The sequence below is a fragment of the Lichenostomus cassidix genome, chromosome 3 (genome assembly GCF_008360975.1).
Source record: "Lichenostomus cassidix isolate B80296 chromosome 3, HeHo_3.0, whole genome shotgun sequence".
In the NCBI taxonomy this organism is placed as follows: Eukaryota; Metazoa; Chordata; class Aves; order Passeriformes; family Meliphagidae; genus Lichenostomus; species Lichenostomus cassidix.
Window position 1 is genome coordinate 73,197,518 of NC_139483.1, and position 18,607 is coordinate 73,216,124.

At 36.4% G+C, this 18,607-nt stretch overlaps 1 protein-coding gene across 2 annotated transcripts in view; it reads left to right on the top strand.

Moving 5' to 3' along the window:
• MMS22L (MMS22 like, DNA repair protein) overlaps nucleotides 1-18,607 on the top strand; it is a 90,426-nt gene that overhangs the window by 9,230 nt on the left and 62,589 nt on the right. For both annotated transcript variants that reach the window (XM_085056297.1, XM_085056298.1), the window contains 7 exons: nucleotides 822-909; nucleotides 1,006-1,183; nucleotides 2,352-2,445; nucleotides 4,433-4,563; nucleotides 8,432-8,545; nucleotides 10,337-10,516; nucleotides 15,917-15,979. In XM_085056297.1, the coding sequence (XP_084912423.1) occupies nucleotides 822-909; nucleotides 1,006-1,183; nucleotides 2,352-2,445; nucleotides 4,433-4,563; nucleotides 8,432-8,545; nucleotides 10,337-10,516; nucleotides 15,917-15,979 (848 nt within the window). The remainder of the gene's footprint in view (nucleotides 1-821; nucleotides 910-1,005; nucleotides 1,184-2,351; nucleotides 2,446-4,432; nucleotides 4,564-8,431; nucleotides 8,546-10,336; nucleotides 10,517-15,916; nucleotides 15,980-18,607) is intronic.

Consider the following 18,607-nt stretch of genomic DNA (forward strand, 5'->3'; position numbering starts at 1 on the left):
GTACACGTGTTGCAGGCTGACTGGCTGCTAAGCTTTTGTGTATATATGTTATTGGGCAGTAGTTATTTGGTATTTAAGTGACTATATTTGCTTTGTTATGCACTAAATTCACCTTTCTCTAATATAAGCTGAATGCTGCAAGGCAAGGTGTAGGAATAAATAAAGAGTGATTCTCACACAGTGGCAATAACTTCCTGTGAATCTCTACTGTAATGAGGGTGTTTGAGCTTGCAGGTGCTAGGTGAGGATGATAACACCATAAGAACAGGTTCAGAGAGCAAAGGAAAGGTGACATGTAGCCAGAATAACTGCCTGAAAGGATACAGAGCTGCAAGTGAAAGGATTGTGAATGGATGGCTCTTGGCATTATACAGCTGAAGGTTCTGTCCAACAATGTGATGCTTCCAAGGAAAAATTGCAAAGCGTATTTACAAATAAGTCCACCTGTTTAAGTCTGTCAAGAGAAAAGGGTGCTGGTAAATAGTTTTACCAACATCTTTACCGAAGGTGTCTTGGCAGCAGTCAGGAAGCAGGGCAGTAGGGCTGAATGATTTCTTCTAGCACTGGTGCTTGCCTCTGTCACCTTTCCCGAGGGCCTTTTCTCTTGGTGTCTGGACATGTGCCTGAGATGATAAGATAAACAACAGATCCCTCTGGCGAGATGACATATAGAAGTGGGTGGTTACTCTCAATCTCCTCCCAGTTTGTCCTCAGAGGGTGTATTTCCAGTGGTCTGGTTTAATTACTGTGGAGAATGCACGTGTTAAACGAGTCATGGTGTGGTTACATCTTTTTTAAGCTATTGATCTCTTTTGGTTCAGGTCAAGCTGCACACTTACACTCTGAAGCAGAGAGCATCAGGCATCAATGTCTTAAGTTTTTGCACTATGTGAAAGCTTTTGTCTTCAGGTGAGTTTTACACACATTTTACTAACTTGAGTACCAAGCTTTGTGTAGCTGCTTCTTACCTGTTTTCTGATTGTGTGTATTTTTCTGTACATTCAGGTATCTGGAACCCCCTAAGATGGAAAATGATGGAGTGCTCCATCCTTATGAAGAACTAGAAGCTCAGTTACCATCAGTGTTGGTGGAAGAGCTTCATGCTTTGACCGTGCATGTTGGTCACCTTTGTGAACTTCCTAGTAATGTTCTGGCAGGATTTACTATTCAAAATCAGGCAAAGGTTGATTTTTTTTTTTTAATTTTAATTTTTAATGTGGTATTATATATTCAACTTGATAAATTTTGGCTTAATGAAAGTTACTCTTTTCAGTTTGGTTTTTTTCTTTCTTTTTAAAGTGTCGTCCTGTACTGGGCATACACAACTAATGAGATCTGGATTTTCTGTTGTTTTTATTTATCTATTTATTTTTGTTCTGTAGATTTAGAATTTTTCCTATACTATACAAATGATAATACCTATTACATGTAGATAAGTAGGCTTCAGTTAACATAGCTTTTTTAAAAAAATTCCTTGGTGTTTTTCTCTAGTAATGTTTAAAATTTCTGAGCTTCCTGGTAGGAGGGGCATTTCTTTAAAAAGACATTCTGAAACCTGACTCAGAGTGGGAAAGGATCTTGTATACAAAGAACAGTGCAGATGTGACAGGAGGCACGACAGCATTAAACACTAGTGAGGTATACATCATTAGGATTTGTGCATACGTATCATAGCTAATGCTTTCAAATATTTGATGAAGAAAAAGAAGGAATTTCAATCTTATATAAGCTAGTATCTGGAGAGGAATGGTCCACTAAGAAGCAGCATTTTGTGTCTTTTTTTAGCTTGTCAGTAGGGCCACTGTTGAGCTGATGAAAAAAACAGTAACATCAAGTAAACTTTAAGGAAGAGAATATTAAAATTTTGGAATTACTGTAAGAGCTTACTTTAGCAGTTTGTGTGCTACCTAATACTTTTCTGTAAAGAAAAGCTTAACTAAGGTTGTTGTAATTTGCCAAGCTTGAATCAAGACTTCACAAATAGCCTGTTATAGTCAGAATTGTAATGAAACATTTGTTTCTCTGTTTTGCTTGAACTGAATGGTATGTGTTTGTTATATTGTATTTGATCATAGATATCTATAATGTTGATTGCAGGCCATCTAAGAGTCATTAAGAACTGTAGAATCATTAAGGCTGGGAAAGTCAAGTCCATTACTCTAGCACCTTCATGTTCTCCACTAAACCATGTCCGCAAATGCCACATCCCCATGTTTTTGAACACTTCCAGGGTAGTGATTCCATTGCTTACCTGGGCAGCTTGTTCCAGAGCCTGACCACCTTTTCTTAGTATGTTATCCAAAATTCACTAAAGAAATGCTAGTTATAAGTAAATGTATTTCTAATCACAGGTCTTTCCTCCATCATGGCACTTACTACATCTCCACTTGGATATTAACTGGCTAATATTAGAAGTTCTTCATGTACTAGGTGAAAAACTGATGAGTGAGTATGCAGGCTTTTTTCTTGAACTTATTCTTTATATATGACTTACCTAGTTTTGCCATCTTGTTTGTCCAGAGCCAAAACTACCTTTGGTAGTTTTTAGGCATAGTTGTATTGAATGGGGTAAACTCAAATATGGTAAAAGTAGGTTCTTTGTGAATCATCATGTGGCTCAAATTAAATAAAAATAGGAACTTATTCTCTCAAAAGTTGATCACAAAGTTCATACTCAACTGATGCCAACATACTGAATATTTAATAACAATGCACTTTCTGACATCACAAATAAAATTGCATTTGCAGATATCCAGAATGCATAACAGTGAATGGCAGTTTGATGAAAACAGTGTAGAGAAAGTGTCCAGGGATGGACCAGAACAAGGATTCTTGGAGGAGAGAATTTGTATTGTTATCTGTGTGCAACACTAAGAAAATATTGTGCAAAAGAAGAAGCCTCAATCAGAGGAGCTTATAAAAGTACAGCAAGAAAAGGGCAAAGCAATATCTTTAAAAAAAAATTTTATAAGGCTTTGAAAGGGCAAAAAGTAAGTTGATAAGAGTAAGCTGTTCATGGAAGCTAGATTAAAAAGGTCATAGAATGCAATTGAAAAACTCAATTTCAGAGTAGTTCAGTTTGCTGAAGAATTGTTAAAATACAGATGAGAACTTCATTTGCTTTGTAAGGCTTGCATCTATTTTCCATGTCCATTCTGCCAAAATAAATCACAAAAATGTGTTTTCTTCTATAACCAGTGTATTACTGCAACCACACCTTCCCTCGCCCCATCTTATTATAAATTATCAATATAAATTCCATATAGGAATTGCAACAGTTGAAGGAATGCTGAGGTATAGAAAGAAAGCAGTAAATGTTTAGCCCAGGTAACTGGTACTGAGTCTGAACTCTTGGATTAGCTTTTACCTGCTTCAAGTGCTGTCACAACACAGCCTTGCTCACATTAACACATTTTCTGTTTCTTCATGTCTGCATTACTGGATAGCGTGTGGGTTGGCTTTTTGTTCTGTAATTCTAAGTTTCTTTTATGATCAATTGTGGGATAGCCTGTTTTCCTTTTTTAGAACATTTTGAAGAAAGGATAGTGGAACTGTTGGAGGCAGTTTATTTTCCAGAATTCAATATTTATTTCTAGATAATGTTCTGAGTAATAATGCAGTAATCTAGCTCTGTAAGAGAAAGCTCGTGATTTTTAACAACAAAATTTACTAGTCAAGACAGTAATATCTCTACATATATTATCTTGTGTTCTTATGTGCCTTTTAGAATTTCCTAGATTTTTATCTCATTCTGTAAAGTGTTCTTAGTGGAAACTTGACTCTGCTGAGACCAATGGCAGGATAGTGCATTCAAGGCTTTGCCTTGCATTTCCAGGAATAAAATACAGGCTCACTCCATGTATTGTCTGTTCCACTGATGTCAAGGGAGTTGTACTGTTGAAAAGCTTGTGGGATAAGATCTTACAGCCTCTTAACTTTACCATTTTATCTGTTAATGCCTACAAATGCTCAAGTTGGAACATGATCATGCCAGCTTTTTACATCAACACATCCAAAGGAAAGTGTTAGACCTCTCCAGAATTGTTTGTCATCAACTTGCATATCTGCAAAACATGTCATGATTCCAGAACATGCGCACTGGCATGTGACAAAGAGGAACTTGCAGATAAATAAATCTTTATTCCTCTGCAAAATCTCTGCCAATAAAAGGCTGCAAAGTGCCAAGCTTTTTTACTGTCAACCTGAATAATACCAGATTTCAGTGCAATAATGAAGGGATTAGCTTGAATTTAGGATGAGCTTTCTCACATGAATTTATAAACTAAAATTACATACAAGTCAACAAGCCCATTCTAATATATATATATATATGTACATATACATATATATAGTAGAAAAGAAATCCTGTCTGTCTTGTATTCCTACAGCCAAACCTGGAGCTAAACAGTTCTACTTCTCTTTTGTGTTTTAGGACAAGTTGTATATGCTAACCAGTTCATAAATCTAACTGGAGAGAATCTAACCAGTATCAGTTTATTTGAAAAACACTGTGAAAATCTCATATCTGATTTAATAAGCTTGGCCATCAACAAGTATACAAAGGTAACTCTTTTTCTTTATATAGATCATGGGCAGTTAGACGCTTGTATTGGGAACCGTATAATTGGGTATTATACCAGTGCATAGATAACTTCTTACTGCTTAGTTTTAAATGTTATGTATGGCTTTGTATCTCCATGTTTTAAAGAGTGTTATTTGTTAGGAGCTCAAATTGTGTTATATTTATTCATGACCATCTGGCAGTTGAATGAGAGAGTAATATTGAAATGCACTGTGTACAGAGCAGAAGTGAGTGCCACATTTCCTAAGTTCAGTGTTCCAGGTTTAATGCCAAGCATGGCACAGTCAAAAAGGTTTAGATTGAAAAAACTTTTTTTTTTTCTAACTCTCTCAACAGGAACAAAAAGAGGAAAACACTAATCCTGGCAGTAAGCTAACTGGACACTTGAACAATGTCATATTACAGTTTATTGTTGCAGTGTGCCTATTTCCACCACCTCATCATTCTGTTACAGCACTTCTGCATTTGTCATGGGAAAACTTGTCCATCTCTCTCTTTCTTTCTCTTTCCTTCTATGCAGTATTTTTCTCACTTGCTTTGAGTACTCCAAAGCTATGAAGTCATAACTCCATATAGCAGCCAGTAAAAGAGCTGTGTAATCTTTGTGTCATTGTGGAACCTGCTTTAGATGGACATGTGTGATCCCTGAATGCAGAACTGAACTCTGAGAATTGGTAGCAGTGACCACTGTATAATTTATGTTTTTCTAGCACAAAAACATGAGAAAGAGTTCCTCTTCTTTCACATCACTTTTGATGGTGGAGGGAATGGGTGTACTAGCATTTGATAACTGTTCTTTTGAAATGTCTTCCTGTGAAGAACTGTTACCTTTTAAAATCAGTTTTGATCTATTAAGGTATCAGATCATACTGCAACCTTCTCCCCTGAAAAAAAGGCAAATAGATGAGAATAATGTTTTATAAAAGAGAATTCAAATAGTATCTGTTGAGCATTGTACTTGATGGTAGGCTTGGAAATGTCAGATGATGAAATAACACATTCAACATAATTTTACAGAGCCACATTACAATGAGAGAAGATTGGTTTGCCACTCCTTTTTTCTGACGCTCTCTCTAGGCATGGGCCACACACAGCTTGAATTAGTTCTAATTGAGATCAATTTCTGAAGTGAAGCTTGCACTTGAGCTGGTGACTCCTATAGTATGCAATCATTGCTGTCGTGCCATAATGGAAATAACACCCCTCAAAATTGCTGAAAACACAGCTAATACCTCTAGTAGATGACACCATCAGCTCATCACTAATACATGTCCTTGGTCTTTTGGCTGAGAATACTCATGAGTGCAGCATTTAGTGTTTGTGGATATCCTTGGAAAGGAGTACGTAAACTCTGTTCTTCCAGACTTGTATTTTCAGATTGGTTTCTTGGGCAGCTCTGACATCAAGATGCTTGACTTGGATCATGTACACCCCAGTGTGCTTTGAGACACATTTGGCACAGAAATATGTATCCATGTCTATCTTCTGTCTTCAGCAGCCGCACCTCTGGCCCCAGAGCTGTGTTGTCCTAACAGCACCATGATTTGGAGTTTTAAACATTCTTACCAAGATACTGAACTGAGGATATTGGGAGAAGAAATACAAAGTATCTCTAAAGAAAACAGTATCTTGGCTGTCCTTAGTCTAACCAATATTTGTGTGGTGTCTTGCTTTGATACTACTACCCACACTCTGTCCTGAGTGGATACTGCACGTTTCCAGCTGAAGAGATCCTGAAATCTTGTAGAATAGCACAGTAACAGATGCAAACAGTAGCTGAAGAAACCTTGCTGCAACTTTTGGTTGTCCAAGTAGAAACTGTGAAACTTATTTGTAAGATAGTTTCTGTGCCTAATACTTCTATAAAAACCTCCAGTGTTACAGTGCATCTGTAATGAGTGGGCTGCTCATTTCCAATGGATCTGTTTTGCTCTTTGGTGGTGAGTCATAACCAGAGTTATTTTTGAGGCACTTCAGTTTTGGAAAGTTAGTAGTTAAATAATGAATTTTTCAAGAAACTTTTGTGGCCACACTGTTTATGCTCAAGATAATATTTACATAAAATTAGTTCATATTGTTGAGAGATTTTTGTAACAGATCTTAAACTAAAGGTGTGAGGAGAGACAAAGACACATGAAATACTGTGAATATATGTAGAAAGTGAATAAAGAACTATTTGAAATAGTTCAGGTCTACCATGCCAAGTTCATAGGCTAAAACAGGATCCTTGAGAGAAAGAGAAAAAAAACAAATTGTCACATTTATATATACATGTAAGTTCGTATTTATAATTAAATTTTCAATATTTAAACCTGATTTGGGGCTGTATGAATCTGTAGTTCTAAACAGGTTATTCTAAATGTGGGTGCTAAATAAAAAGTTTGCATCCTAATGAAATATTATACAGATTTGAAACTATTGGTTATATACCTGTTCTAATTGTAAAAGTGTGGGATTTTAGTCATTTACTCCCACTTCTTTAATGCCTCTCACAGCTACTGCTGTCACTGGCATTGCAAATTTTGAGCTAATTTTTAATTTACACTATTAAGTTTCCAAATTCAGAAGTTATTTTAAGTGCCATTTTGATTTGAGAATAGTTGCACATGAATAGATCAGACAAAACATGAGAATGTGGAAATTCAGGATCCATCTCAGCAGATGCAGATGTCTAGAGTTAGCTGGCTAAACTAGTCACCCGAGGTGCTTTTTATTGTCATGGAAGGGTAACAACAATTCTTTCTTCTGCAGTGAATGAGATGAATTAATCTCTCTAGGTACATGTTCCCCTCTGTTTGCTTTACAGAGGTTTAGGTTGATTATTCAAACTTGGACTACTCATTGTTTAGGGATAAAATGAGTATGAGCTGCTTTGTCTTCACTCTTTTCTTTCTACATTTCTGCCACTGTGTCCTTGCTGAAGGTAAAAGTTGTTGAATTATGCTATTTAAGCAAAGCTTTTCTCACAATTTTGTCACCTCTGAATACAGTTCAGTGGATTCATGTGTCTTAGGATATAGTAACTAAAGTTTTGTCTATAGTATGATTATTTCAAATACAGTGCTCATAGACCTTAAAAACATTAAAGCATACAGCAAATTTTTTAATGTATTTAGCACTTCCTTTTGCTGTTTTACTTATTTTGTTTCACAATTCAGAGAATATAAAATTGAAAGATGAATCACAAGAAGACTATTTTGCATTTGAAATGCATCAGTCTGAGTGAATTTGGTTAAATATGGAATAGTAATCAAATAACGTACGACTTGAAATACGCTGTTTTCTGCATATTAAAAGAATGCCTTGCAGTAAATTTACTGAAAAGCAGATTTTGTGAAATATTGTGGGAACATTAACATCCTCACACCACCAACAACATATTCTACCAGCGTTATGCCTAGTCATTAAGGATTTTTCAGTTAAAAATAACAATAATAGCTCTTAAATCATTTGAAATATTTTTCTTCCCAAGAACATCAAGAAAATCTAATCAATCATTTTCTTTTCCCTATTGTCAGACAATGATTCAGTATTTATTGTAATTTCTTTTCATTTAGGACATGGAATTCTGGTTTTATTTGATTAAATAATGTTTGAGAGGGGATCAGAAGAAACTAAGAAATAGCACAGCCTGTAACCTATGTAGAATTAGGAAAGAGTCTGTGTTGTATGAGAGATATATTATGGAAGTTAGAAATAATGCACCTTTGAATGTGTAGATGTAACTCTATTATTTACCTGAAAAAAAATCCTCAAACCAAACAGCCAAGACAAGAGAAAATATTGGTGTATAAAATGCAATTTCAAAAATAACACTGCTGTGAATAATTGTATTCTGTATTCTTTCAGGTGCGACCTTCTGAGGCTCTTACGAGTAGCCATTATCCCTGTACCTGTATTAAAGAACTGTGGGTTTTACTTATTCAGCTGCTGGACCACAGAAATAAAGGGTCTCATACAGAGGTAAGGGAAGAATACTGTTACATATGTAGTACAGTCACCAGATGTTCCCATATGGCCATGAATGCACAGATCTGGCGGTAGAGCTGAACCTCATATTTGCTCCAGGAGAACTGCATGCTAACTGTGATGCTTTGGGCCACTGTCCTGAATGAAGTCCTGACTCTAGGTTTGCAGTGTCCTGTTGGGTTATCACCTAGGGCATTGATAAGGAGTGCTCCTAGTGCTAAAGAAAGCAAAGCAAAGGAATAGACTGTGAAAGTTCCATTCTTTGTAGGGAAGAAAAAAGCCACAAAAAGCCATGTTTAGTTTTTTAAAAAACAATTATTTGAAGTGTCTGTGATGAATCATGCAATGATTCATCTCCAGGCATTAGAAACATGGGTACAGTTGGAGCAATGATCCAGCTAGCCCATGTTTATGTCTTTGTTACCCATCTATACAAGAACAACCTGGGTTTGGTTTTGAATCTTGCAGTTCCTGACCTGTGTAGATGCCCCCTTATACTTCTATTGGAATAACAAATCAGCAAATCATTATCTTTTCTCCTTTGTACCAATACAAAGTTATATGCCTCTTTAGTTTGTTCTATTTTTTTCTTGATATGTCCTACCTTCTGCCATTTCTAGGCTGAAGAGTCTTGCTTCTTACAGTAATTCTCTTTTTCAAGTGCCATTTTTTACCTGTGGTCATCTTTGTCGTCACCCTTCTCTGAACCTTCTTCCATATTACTATATCCTATTTTGAATAACAGAGTGCCAGCATTGTGTGTAGTATTCCAAGTATGGGTTAGGGGGTCTTATGATTTTATACATTGCATAATGATGTTTTCTATTTTGTTCCTTTCCTCTGCTAATATATTCTAGCATTTTAATTTTTCTTTCTTTGACTGCTGGTTAGAATTGAACTGATGTTTCTCTGAATGAATACTAAGAAGTGTCAAAATCCTTTGCAAGTTTTCTGAAATAATCTTTGTAAGAGCCGAAGTGGCCGTCTGTGCCATGAGTTCACTTAGTACAGAATGAAGTATTTGACAGTCGAGGGTTTGTGCTGATGGCTGTTTACTTGTTAATGACAACAGATGTAAAAGTGGACAGCACAAGTGAAACTGCATTACTGTTAAGCATTTGCACTGTGAGTAGTAGTTTGCAGCAAGTTAGGATTAGGACCCAGCTAAGGTGGGGAAAATGCATGTGCAAAGAAGTCCCAGAGAGCTTCCATAAAACTAGGAAAGGTAGGCACAGGTTGTAAGAAGTAGTAATATTGTGATACAGACAAGTGGCTGAGTCAAACAGAATTAATCAATTTGTTATTGCTGGAACAAACTGTGACAAAATGGGGAATTGGAACGTTTGTTTGCTGTCTTTCAGATTGATTATCATCTACTATATGCTTCTTGGTTAGGTTAGTCTGGCAGTAGAAGTTTTTAAAAAATGTTATAAAAATTCTTCATTAAGATCTCTAAACGCTCTTGTGAGTGTTGGGGCACCATACTGCCTGCATGTCATCCATCTTGTAATTTTGCCTGTGAAGTATTGCACTGCATTCTTCCTGGTGACCCAAGCTTGGCCTTTCACATTACTTTCTACTGACATTTGAGAGAGGACTTTCTGAGGTAGCCCTAAGTTTTCTATCGTAATACTGACTGTTGCTTTTTGTTATTTTCTTTAAATGACTCATCTTGCTTTTTCTCTGTAAAAGCAAATTAATTAATAGGCCAGTGTCATAGAGAAAAATGTTAACATATGTTTTGTTATTGAACACAATTCAAATTATCTTTTGCACTTTCTACAGTGTTTCTGGAGCTTGGTGAACAAAGCCCTAAAGAGTATCTTTGAACGGCCAAGTACTTCTGAAAGTGTGTCTGGGTTTGAAACAGTTCAGTGTAAAGACCCATTGAGTTTTAGCTGGTGGATTATGAGTCACCTGGCACCACTCTACCTGTTTGACCGTAATGGAAATCTAGATGAAAAGGTGGGTATGCTTTTTTCTAAATACCCAAGAGTTACTATAATTGATGTTGGTCTCTTTGGCTATTTTTGTTGATAGAAAATAATTTGTTTTGTAGTACAGGAATTTTCATGCTCCCTAAAGTAAGTCCTTTTTAGGTTAGAAGTTTTAAGATGTGCTTTGTACAACTCAGTAAATATTCTAGGAGCCCCAGATGTACTCATGTTATATACCAGATAGTCAGTAGAATATTGTATGAAGGAAACTTGAAATATCCCAACTAGTAAATGGCACATATTCTTAATGATGTAGCATGTGTTTTAACACTGTCTGCCTGCAGCATAAATGCTTCACTGGCTTTGTTGTTTTAGGAACTGAACACATTAGTTTGTGCTGTATGAAGTATAAACCTCAAACATTGACTGTAATTATTAATGCCACTTTTTATTTTTAAGTGGTAGCTCTGCTCTGGGTAAATTTCAATCTAAGTTCATTGCCTTTGCACCACAGCAATAGCATGATAAGATGCATATATATTTGTGTGTAAAGCTTAATTTTTATGTTGGTATGCTACCATTAGACACTGTCTAATAACTTGAATTCAAGTTTTGGTTTAGGAAACTTGTACTTGCTGAGGCAATTTGTCCATTTTGAGATTTATGAAAGCTGACAATTTTTCTTAATTGTCTATAGAGGAAGCTTATTAGAAGCCAGTGAGATAGATGAAGACCCAGAAATGGGGGCTGGAAGATTGGTTTTGGTGTAGTGTGTGCTGTTAGGTTTGTTTCTCTGCAGTACTGTCTTTTGCACTAAGGAGAATCTGGTCATTCCATCTTCTGTCATTTGTCCTTCTGTTCTTTTATCCTCTTATCATTACCTCTTTTTCTCTGTTTGTTTTGGTTTTGCTTTTTTTTCTTGGGGGGGAGTGGGTTGTTGTCGGTCTTTTTTGTTTGTTTTTGGGGTTTTTTCAGTGTGGTGGCTTTTTAACCTTTCAGCTGCACTGCACGTATTTCCTAATTTGCCAAGTATAAGCTCTGTATGGCATCTTCCACAAACAGGCTTAATTGCCCTTTATTGTGAATTGTCTTTTATTATTTGTAATTTAACAGTGTATATTAAAACTGGAAAGGCCATACCCTATTTCTGTTAAAATCTGTACTGTGATTTCCATTCTGATTAAGGATAAAAGGTTAAAACCTGGGAAAACGTTTGTAAACTGCAGGTCTGTAAAAAGGGAGGAATGATCACATCAGTTGAGCAATTTGTTTTGATAACTTAAATTCCTTCTCTTTGTCTTTAGGTCTTTAAAAACATTAGTGTATAAACAGAGAATGAAACAAAAATGTTGAAATTCTGTGAATGCTTACAATCCTAAGTAAAATTAGACTTTCCAATAAAATTAAGTATTACTTGGGTTTTCTAATCTGCAAATTTGTAAAAAAAGCTTAAAATGTAGCGAAGGTGTGGTAATTCATACCGTGGTAGTTGAAAAACTCGTGACCATGTCTGGTCACTAGAGGAGTTGACTTATGTGGGATGCTTATGCTTCTTCTGTTTGCCAGTTGTCAGATCCTTCAGGTCCCATCCCATGGCAGGCTGCTTGTTATCATGTGGCAAAATGAAGCAACGTCTTGCACATTTGTGGTTGTAAAGTTGCAGACCAGGTCTGATTGTTGCACTCAAGGTTGTTTCAAGCTTCCCTTGTTTTTGCCCAGCTACTACATGCTGGGGAGAGGGACACAGTCCAGAGCATATTGTGGAGGGACATTGGAAGATAGAATTACTACATTCCCTGTTTCTTAGATGAACTTAAAAAGTAAGAAGAGGTTATTCCCAGGTTGAGTACAGAAATTGGTGTGAAGTACACATTTTTACTGGGTTTCTTATATTTAATGCCCTAATCCAAATACAGTGATACTGATTACTTTGATCACTGGGGGCTTTTTGCTGTATCTCACACTGATAGATACTATGTATTTAGCCTCATGAGAGATTGTTTTTGCCCCAGGCACTACATTATTTACATAAACGAAAAAAGATGTAGAATGGAAAAAAGGATTCCTGTTGTTCTTATTTTAATGTAGGATTCTGAGACACAGTGATAGGAAGTGACTTGCCCAAGATTAAATACTACTTTTCCTTCAGAGTCTCAATTTGTAAATCATAAGACCATCCTGTGCATGCTCCTCTTGATGTTTCCAGAAGTCTTTATGTTCAAACTGTTAGCTGTGCTTTGCATTTCTAAGTGTTACTGTGAGTTTGTCCAGGGATCCCTGTTCTTGTACGATGAAATCTTATCAGTAACATCAGGAGCTTTTCACCCACCAAAATAATATAATCTGGCTTAGACAGTTGATGGTAACCATCCCTTTAGGTCCTGTCCCCTCCCTGAATTGCAACCTCGAATATTTTTTTGAACATTATAAAGTAAAATAGTCTGATACAAATTTGTGAAGTCAGTGGAATTACGTAAGGACTTAGTGTAGTCCTGTTTTGTTGGTTAAACATCTGATACAATGGCTTTGTGGCACATGCTTTCTTTTCATTAACTGTGATCAGAGGTGGGAGGGTGATGTGTCATAATGATGGTTATTCATGTGCTCTGTAGCAAAAATTGCCTCTAAGCCTATGTCATCTGTGGAGGATGTTCAATTTTTTAATGTGGTCTGCATGGCCTTAAGGTTGTTATGAAAGCTTTTAAAATTCTAAATAGGTTTCAGACTTGCTTCTTTTTATTTTATCCCCTTTAGCTCATATAACGCAATTTCAAATATGCAATGATTCATATATATTGAATATATATTTCACATACATGAAACCACTTTTTTAAACTAGAAAATTTTGGACAGGTTTCTTAGAGACTCTGTTCTGAGGGATATACAGTACATGCCTCTTTCCATATTGCCCTGTTCAGGTCCCACTTCACTCTTCTGAAAAGCAGGATTTCTATATTTAAAGCTCAAATGGGACCTGATGAGAAAATATGCTACTTCTGAACATTGCAGGGGTCAATTTTAATATCCCGTGGGCTAAGGTAATATAGGCAAAGTTACTTGGGGCTAAGAATTCTTGCCTTTGAATAGAAAAATCTGCAATGACTACGTGGCAAGATATGCAAACATGGACTTCCAGCTAAGAAGTCTAATATGGCTTTTTCAGGTACTCAGTTAAACAATCCTTGTAAAAGTTTCTTCCTACAAGCTAAGCTCAAGTTTTTGTTTTAGCAGCACTTTAATGCACTATAAGGTCTTCAGGTTCTACTGAATTTTTAGGATTCTCTTGGGGTGGAGGGAGGATGTTTTAGGCCACGAGGTTTGGATGGAAGGGTTTGAACCACAAAGATGTAGGTTCTATGTATTCTTTGACAGGGATAGATTGTGAAGAATTGTAAACAGATGCTGTGCCATATTGCTAGTGCAGTAGGGAACACTGTTTGGATATTAATCTATTGGGATTTGAATGAAACAAGTCTGTTAAAATATAAATACAATTGTAACTAAAAAGAGTGCAGCAGGTGGTTGCTGTCCTTTCCTGAGTTTGGGCTGAACCTGGGTGCACTCTTGTAATCAATCCCAGTTCATGTCAGGAGTTTGCCCTAGATTACTCTGACATCTTGTAAGGTGATCTGCATACTGCAGACGAGCTGGAACTTTGGCAATAAACACCTATTGTATAAAACATGTGTCTTTGGTCTATGGTACTGCTAAAAACATGTTCTAAGCAGACTGATCCAAACATTCGGTGCTCTCATAGACATTTAGCATAATTAATATCTACTCATTGCTGCTAAATCTGGCCTTTTACCAGTCGCTTAGCTTTAATTGGAATCTCCAGTAGGACCATGTCAGTGTGTAGGTATTCACATAACATCAGACTCCAAAATACAGCAGTCAAAAATCTGATATAAATACTGGCCAGATCTGTCTGGGAGTGCCGGTTGTGCCTGTCCTGGGTTTACCTATTTTTGAAGTGCTGCCTTTACTCTTTGGCTATTTGTTGATGCAATGTCCTCTCCTGACAGGGTGGTAGCTCTGGTTTCATGATACAAAGCCTTTGGCATCAGTGACAGCTTAAATCTTGTTCACTGCCCTAGGCATGATATGCCCTCTGCTGTTCTGGCGCAATTATTTGTGTCCCTCTCTTGTGACCTAAGTCAGGCCCTACTCCCTTTTTCATTCTTTCTTTCTCTCTCTCCTAAAGCTCTGTGATGATTCACTGTTCTGGCTCTATGTCCCACAAACAGCAGTACCAGAACAACTGAGAAGTGGCATGCTACAGCTGTGAGGGCAGAAAAAGGAGCTGTCAGGATGAGGAAGAAGCAGTGGGAATTTCTTAACTGATATGGCTCAAGCTCCTGAATCATGAAGTCACAGCTTTAGTGTAACGTTCTATAAGTCTGTTATTTTGTTTATATTTGTTCCATAAACATTCTGTGGACTGTGACTTGCTACCATTGTCTGTCTTTCAGTATTTTCTTCTTCTTGTGGTGCAAAAATGTAAAATCACCAAGTAGTCAAATAGAATTGGATGAGTATTCATGCACCTTTTAAAATAATTCATTTTCTAAATTATCTTGGTATTTTCTGGAGTTCTGTGTGAAACTGTCACAAGTCATACCATTAACTGGTTTAGTCAGTAGCAGTGGAGGATGTAGCACAATGGTGTTGCTGCTGGAAAGTAGTTATATTTCAATTCCCAAAGCACAAAATGCTCTTTATTGTAAGTTCTATCCTATTTAAAGGACAGCGATCTGCAGAATAATGTACAAAGCTTAAGAGTTGTGGTAGAGGAGGGAAAAAGTAAGGCAGGACAGTGATGGAAGTACTATATACACACATCTACTTATCTACAGAAGCTATATACATAGCTGAATGTAATAGATGATTGTTGGGTCTAGAAATGTAAGTATGTTGGCCTGGTTGCCTTTTATTAGCCCTGAGAAAATGGCCTTAGTTGCAAAGCCTTCTACCCTTTTCTTTCCCAGTTTGCATAAATAGACAGAAAATAAAGAAAAAAAAAAAGGTGAGATTGTGCCTTTTCTTCCTTCTTACCCTTTATATCTTCCTTTTTATAGAACATTAAAGAAAGAAATTGTAAGACATACTGCTTGGACTAATAAAAAATGCCTAAATGTTTTGCATCTACATTAAAAGTGAAAGTTGCGATTGCAGATGAGTCACTTAAAACATTTTCAAATTGTGTTCTTTTAATTTTTGGCTTTTTATTAGCTTTTTGAGGGCTAATTTTTAGGACAGACATCAATTGCATTCATGTAACAAAAAAGCTCTTTTCAGTGATGACTACAATGTGCTGTCATGAAATTAAATGTTTCTGGAAATATTTTACCTGCTTACTTCCATGTTATTACACAGTGCTTCCTGTAAGGGATACAAATGCTATTTCATGTTGATAATTATTTTTCAGAAACAGAAGGAATCCAATTGGAACTTTGTGGAAGAACTCCTTAAAAAATCCACTGATGCTCAAGTAAGTGTGTAAAGGAAAGAATAATAAATGAGGAAAGTGTCAGGAATGCTTTCAGGAAAAGACAGTGCATAAAACAAAGTCCAACTAACAAGTGTATTTTTGGAATTGTAGTGTTTTTATCACTGGTAAATGAACAACCTTGACAAAGCTGAACTATGACAGGGTACAGTTCCCTCCTTGTTAGTAGTTCCACTTTCTTTAAAGTGCTTGTGCTTGATGCTAAATTGTCAGATAAAGAAAAAAGATAATTATCCTGGAAGGGTAGTATATGGCTACTCAGACAAGATGTATTCAGAATAAGAACTGGATGCTTAGAAAATGTAAACCAGATACTGAATGTAAGGATATCAAGTTGAGGAGACATGATGAAGGAGATAGTCAGTTGCATTGAAAATTCAGCTATATCCTCATCACAGCGGGAAGGTGACTTGCCTTGCTGAGCAATTTGTCTTACAGGCTTGAATCAAACTCTTACTGATAAGGTTCTAGTTTCTGAGCACTCATTTCATACCTTATCATTTTTCTTTCCGCAGAACTGTTAATGCAAAGCTTCATGGCCCAGAGGTCAGAATTGACCTCCTTTAAATATGCTGTTCATCAAGTTTTTAAAATAAGTTACATTGTAGCTCTGTAAATTTGTTCTGAAGTTGCATGGTACAAATTGCAAATGTTGTATCAGCAACACCTGTAAAAATAATTTATTTGTGTATGTTTAAGAATAAACATGTTGATTTTTTTAAAATTTGGTCTATGAATTGTTTTTTCATTTGGTATATGAAACTAAGAAAAATCCTGCAAAGTTCTGTTGTTGAAAGCAAAATGGGAATCAGCTCTTTCCATTTTTTAATTATTATGACTGTCTTGCTCAAGGAGTAGCAACAACTGTAGTTAAAGCTGGAATATGGAACAATACTTGTTACAACTACAGTTTCTACAAGAAAATATTTGTAGTTAGGAGAGTTGAAATGATAACATGATTTTTCAGCTTTTTAATACTCTACATAAACTGTAATGCTTGGTTATGTAGTCTTTCAGCTTAAAAGATTAACTCTGTTTGAATGATTTTACAGTACATGACTGAAAATACAAACTGTACATATACATTAAAACCACAGTGATGACTTTACTTATTGGATGCTTACCATTCTGTGAGAGAAACTGGAGAGATTTAGATCAGATGCAAAAAAACTGTGAGGAGCTGATTAGCCACCTTCCTGTGTTGCGTCTTCTGTATGGCAGCAACCTGAGACTCAGTAAGAAGACCTTTGTAGTTAATGTTTTTTTTTCAAAATAATCCCCTTTTCTAGTGAGTGTTTGTTATTTTGCATAAAGATTACTTTGAAGCTGAACATACATAAAATACACAGTTTTTGATGCTTCTGTTAAACAACTATTGAGCTGCAGACTGTTTAGAAAGACAGCTAAGTGACCAAGTTCAGAAGACTTGCATTTTGAGTGAGTCATGACACAGTAATGTGAAGCAAATATGTGTTTTAATTTCCAAAGGCAACCACTGTTGGAATTAAAACAAACCGTCATTTTCCCAAGACATGGTTGTAACTATTACCAACCATCTAAGGAGCCATGTAGTATTCCCTTTTTTTATTTGTTCATTATTTTTTTCTTGCATTATGGAGTTAGCTGCCCAAGGGAAGTGCTCCTTGGGGAACATTAATTCCTATATGTGTGTGCATGAGTGAATGTAGTACTTTATCAAAAAATGCATCCTGTTCCCTGTCCCTGCACAGCAGCCTTCTTGACACTGTCTAAGAAGGTGATTTCTTTTACCGGTAGACATGTCCATCTCTTTTGTTGATCTGTCAGCTTCAAGTGGCCACTCCTACCTTTTGTCTTATCCTTTTACATTTCTTAAGTATTTTGGAGTCCAGAAAATGTAGTAGTGAGAAGCACAATGAGATATCAAGACGTCAGTAGTGAAATGGAACGTGGAAAAGTGGGAAAAGGCAAGAGTGGTAATAGTACTCTTTGAATGAACAGCAGAACAGAATTGATGGTACTGCCCATTAAGACTTGGCATGAGTTTGTCAGTAAATCCTATCTGAGCTATCCTTTTCAGCATATAGCCTCTGTTATGTACTAAATATGCACAGCAACAGCTGTGAAAAATAAATTAAAGAAATAATTGTGCTGACTCACCCATTTGGTAGAGAGGGCAGGAATCGGTGGTTAGAAACTCCATTTTTAGATATATGGGAACTTAAAAACTAATCATATTTAATACTATGTTCATCAACCTCATAATCCTCTTGTGCTTGTTACTCCCTAACTTCCCTATAGCTTGTAGACTGTACATGGTCACAAGAATGGCAAATTACATTGAACTGGGGGAAATGCAGAAAGAATCAAGTGTGTAGTTTTGTGTGTTCAAGAGCAATGCCCTGTTCCAGATAGGAACTCCTTTAAGGTTACAGTCAGCCTGCTGCTGAGCAAGGAAAAGGTGTGAAGGTGCTGTTCAGCTTAGGGGATCAACAGACATGGGGAGCAAAAACACTTTGTGAGAAGATATGAGCAATCATGGATACTTGGGCAAGTGTAGTATGCTGCTTCCTTGGATATACCCTTTCAGCTTCAAACAGATGAGTTCTTCAGTCACAAATTTCTCTCTTT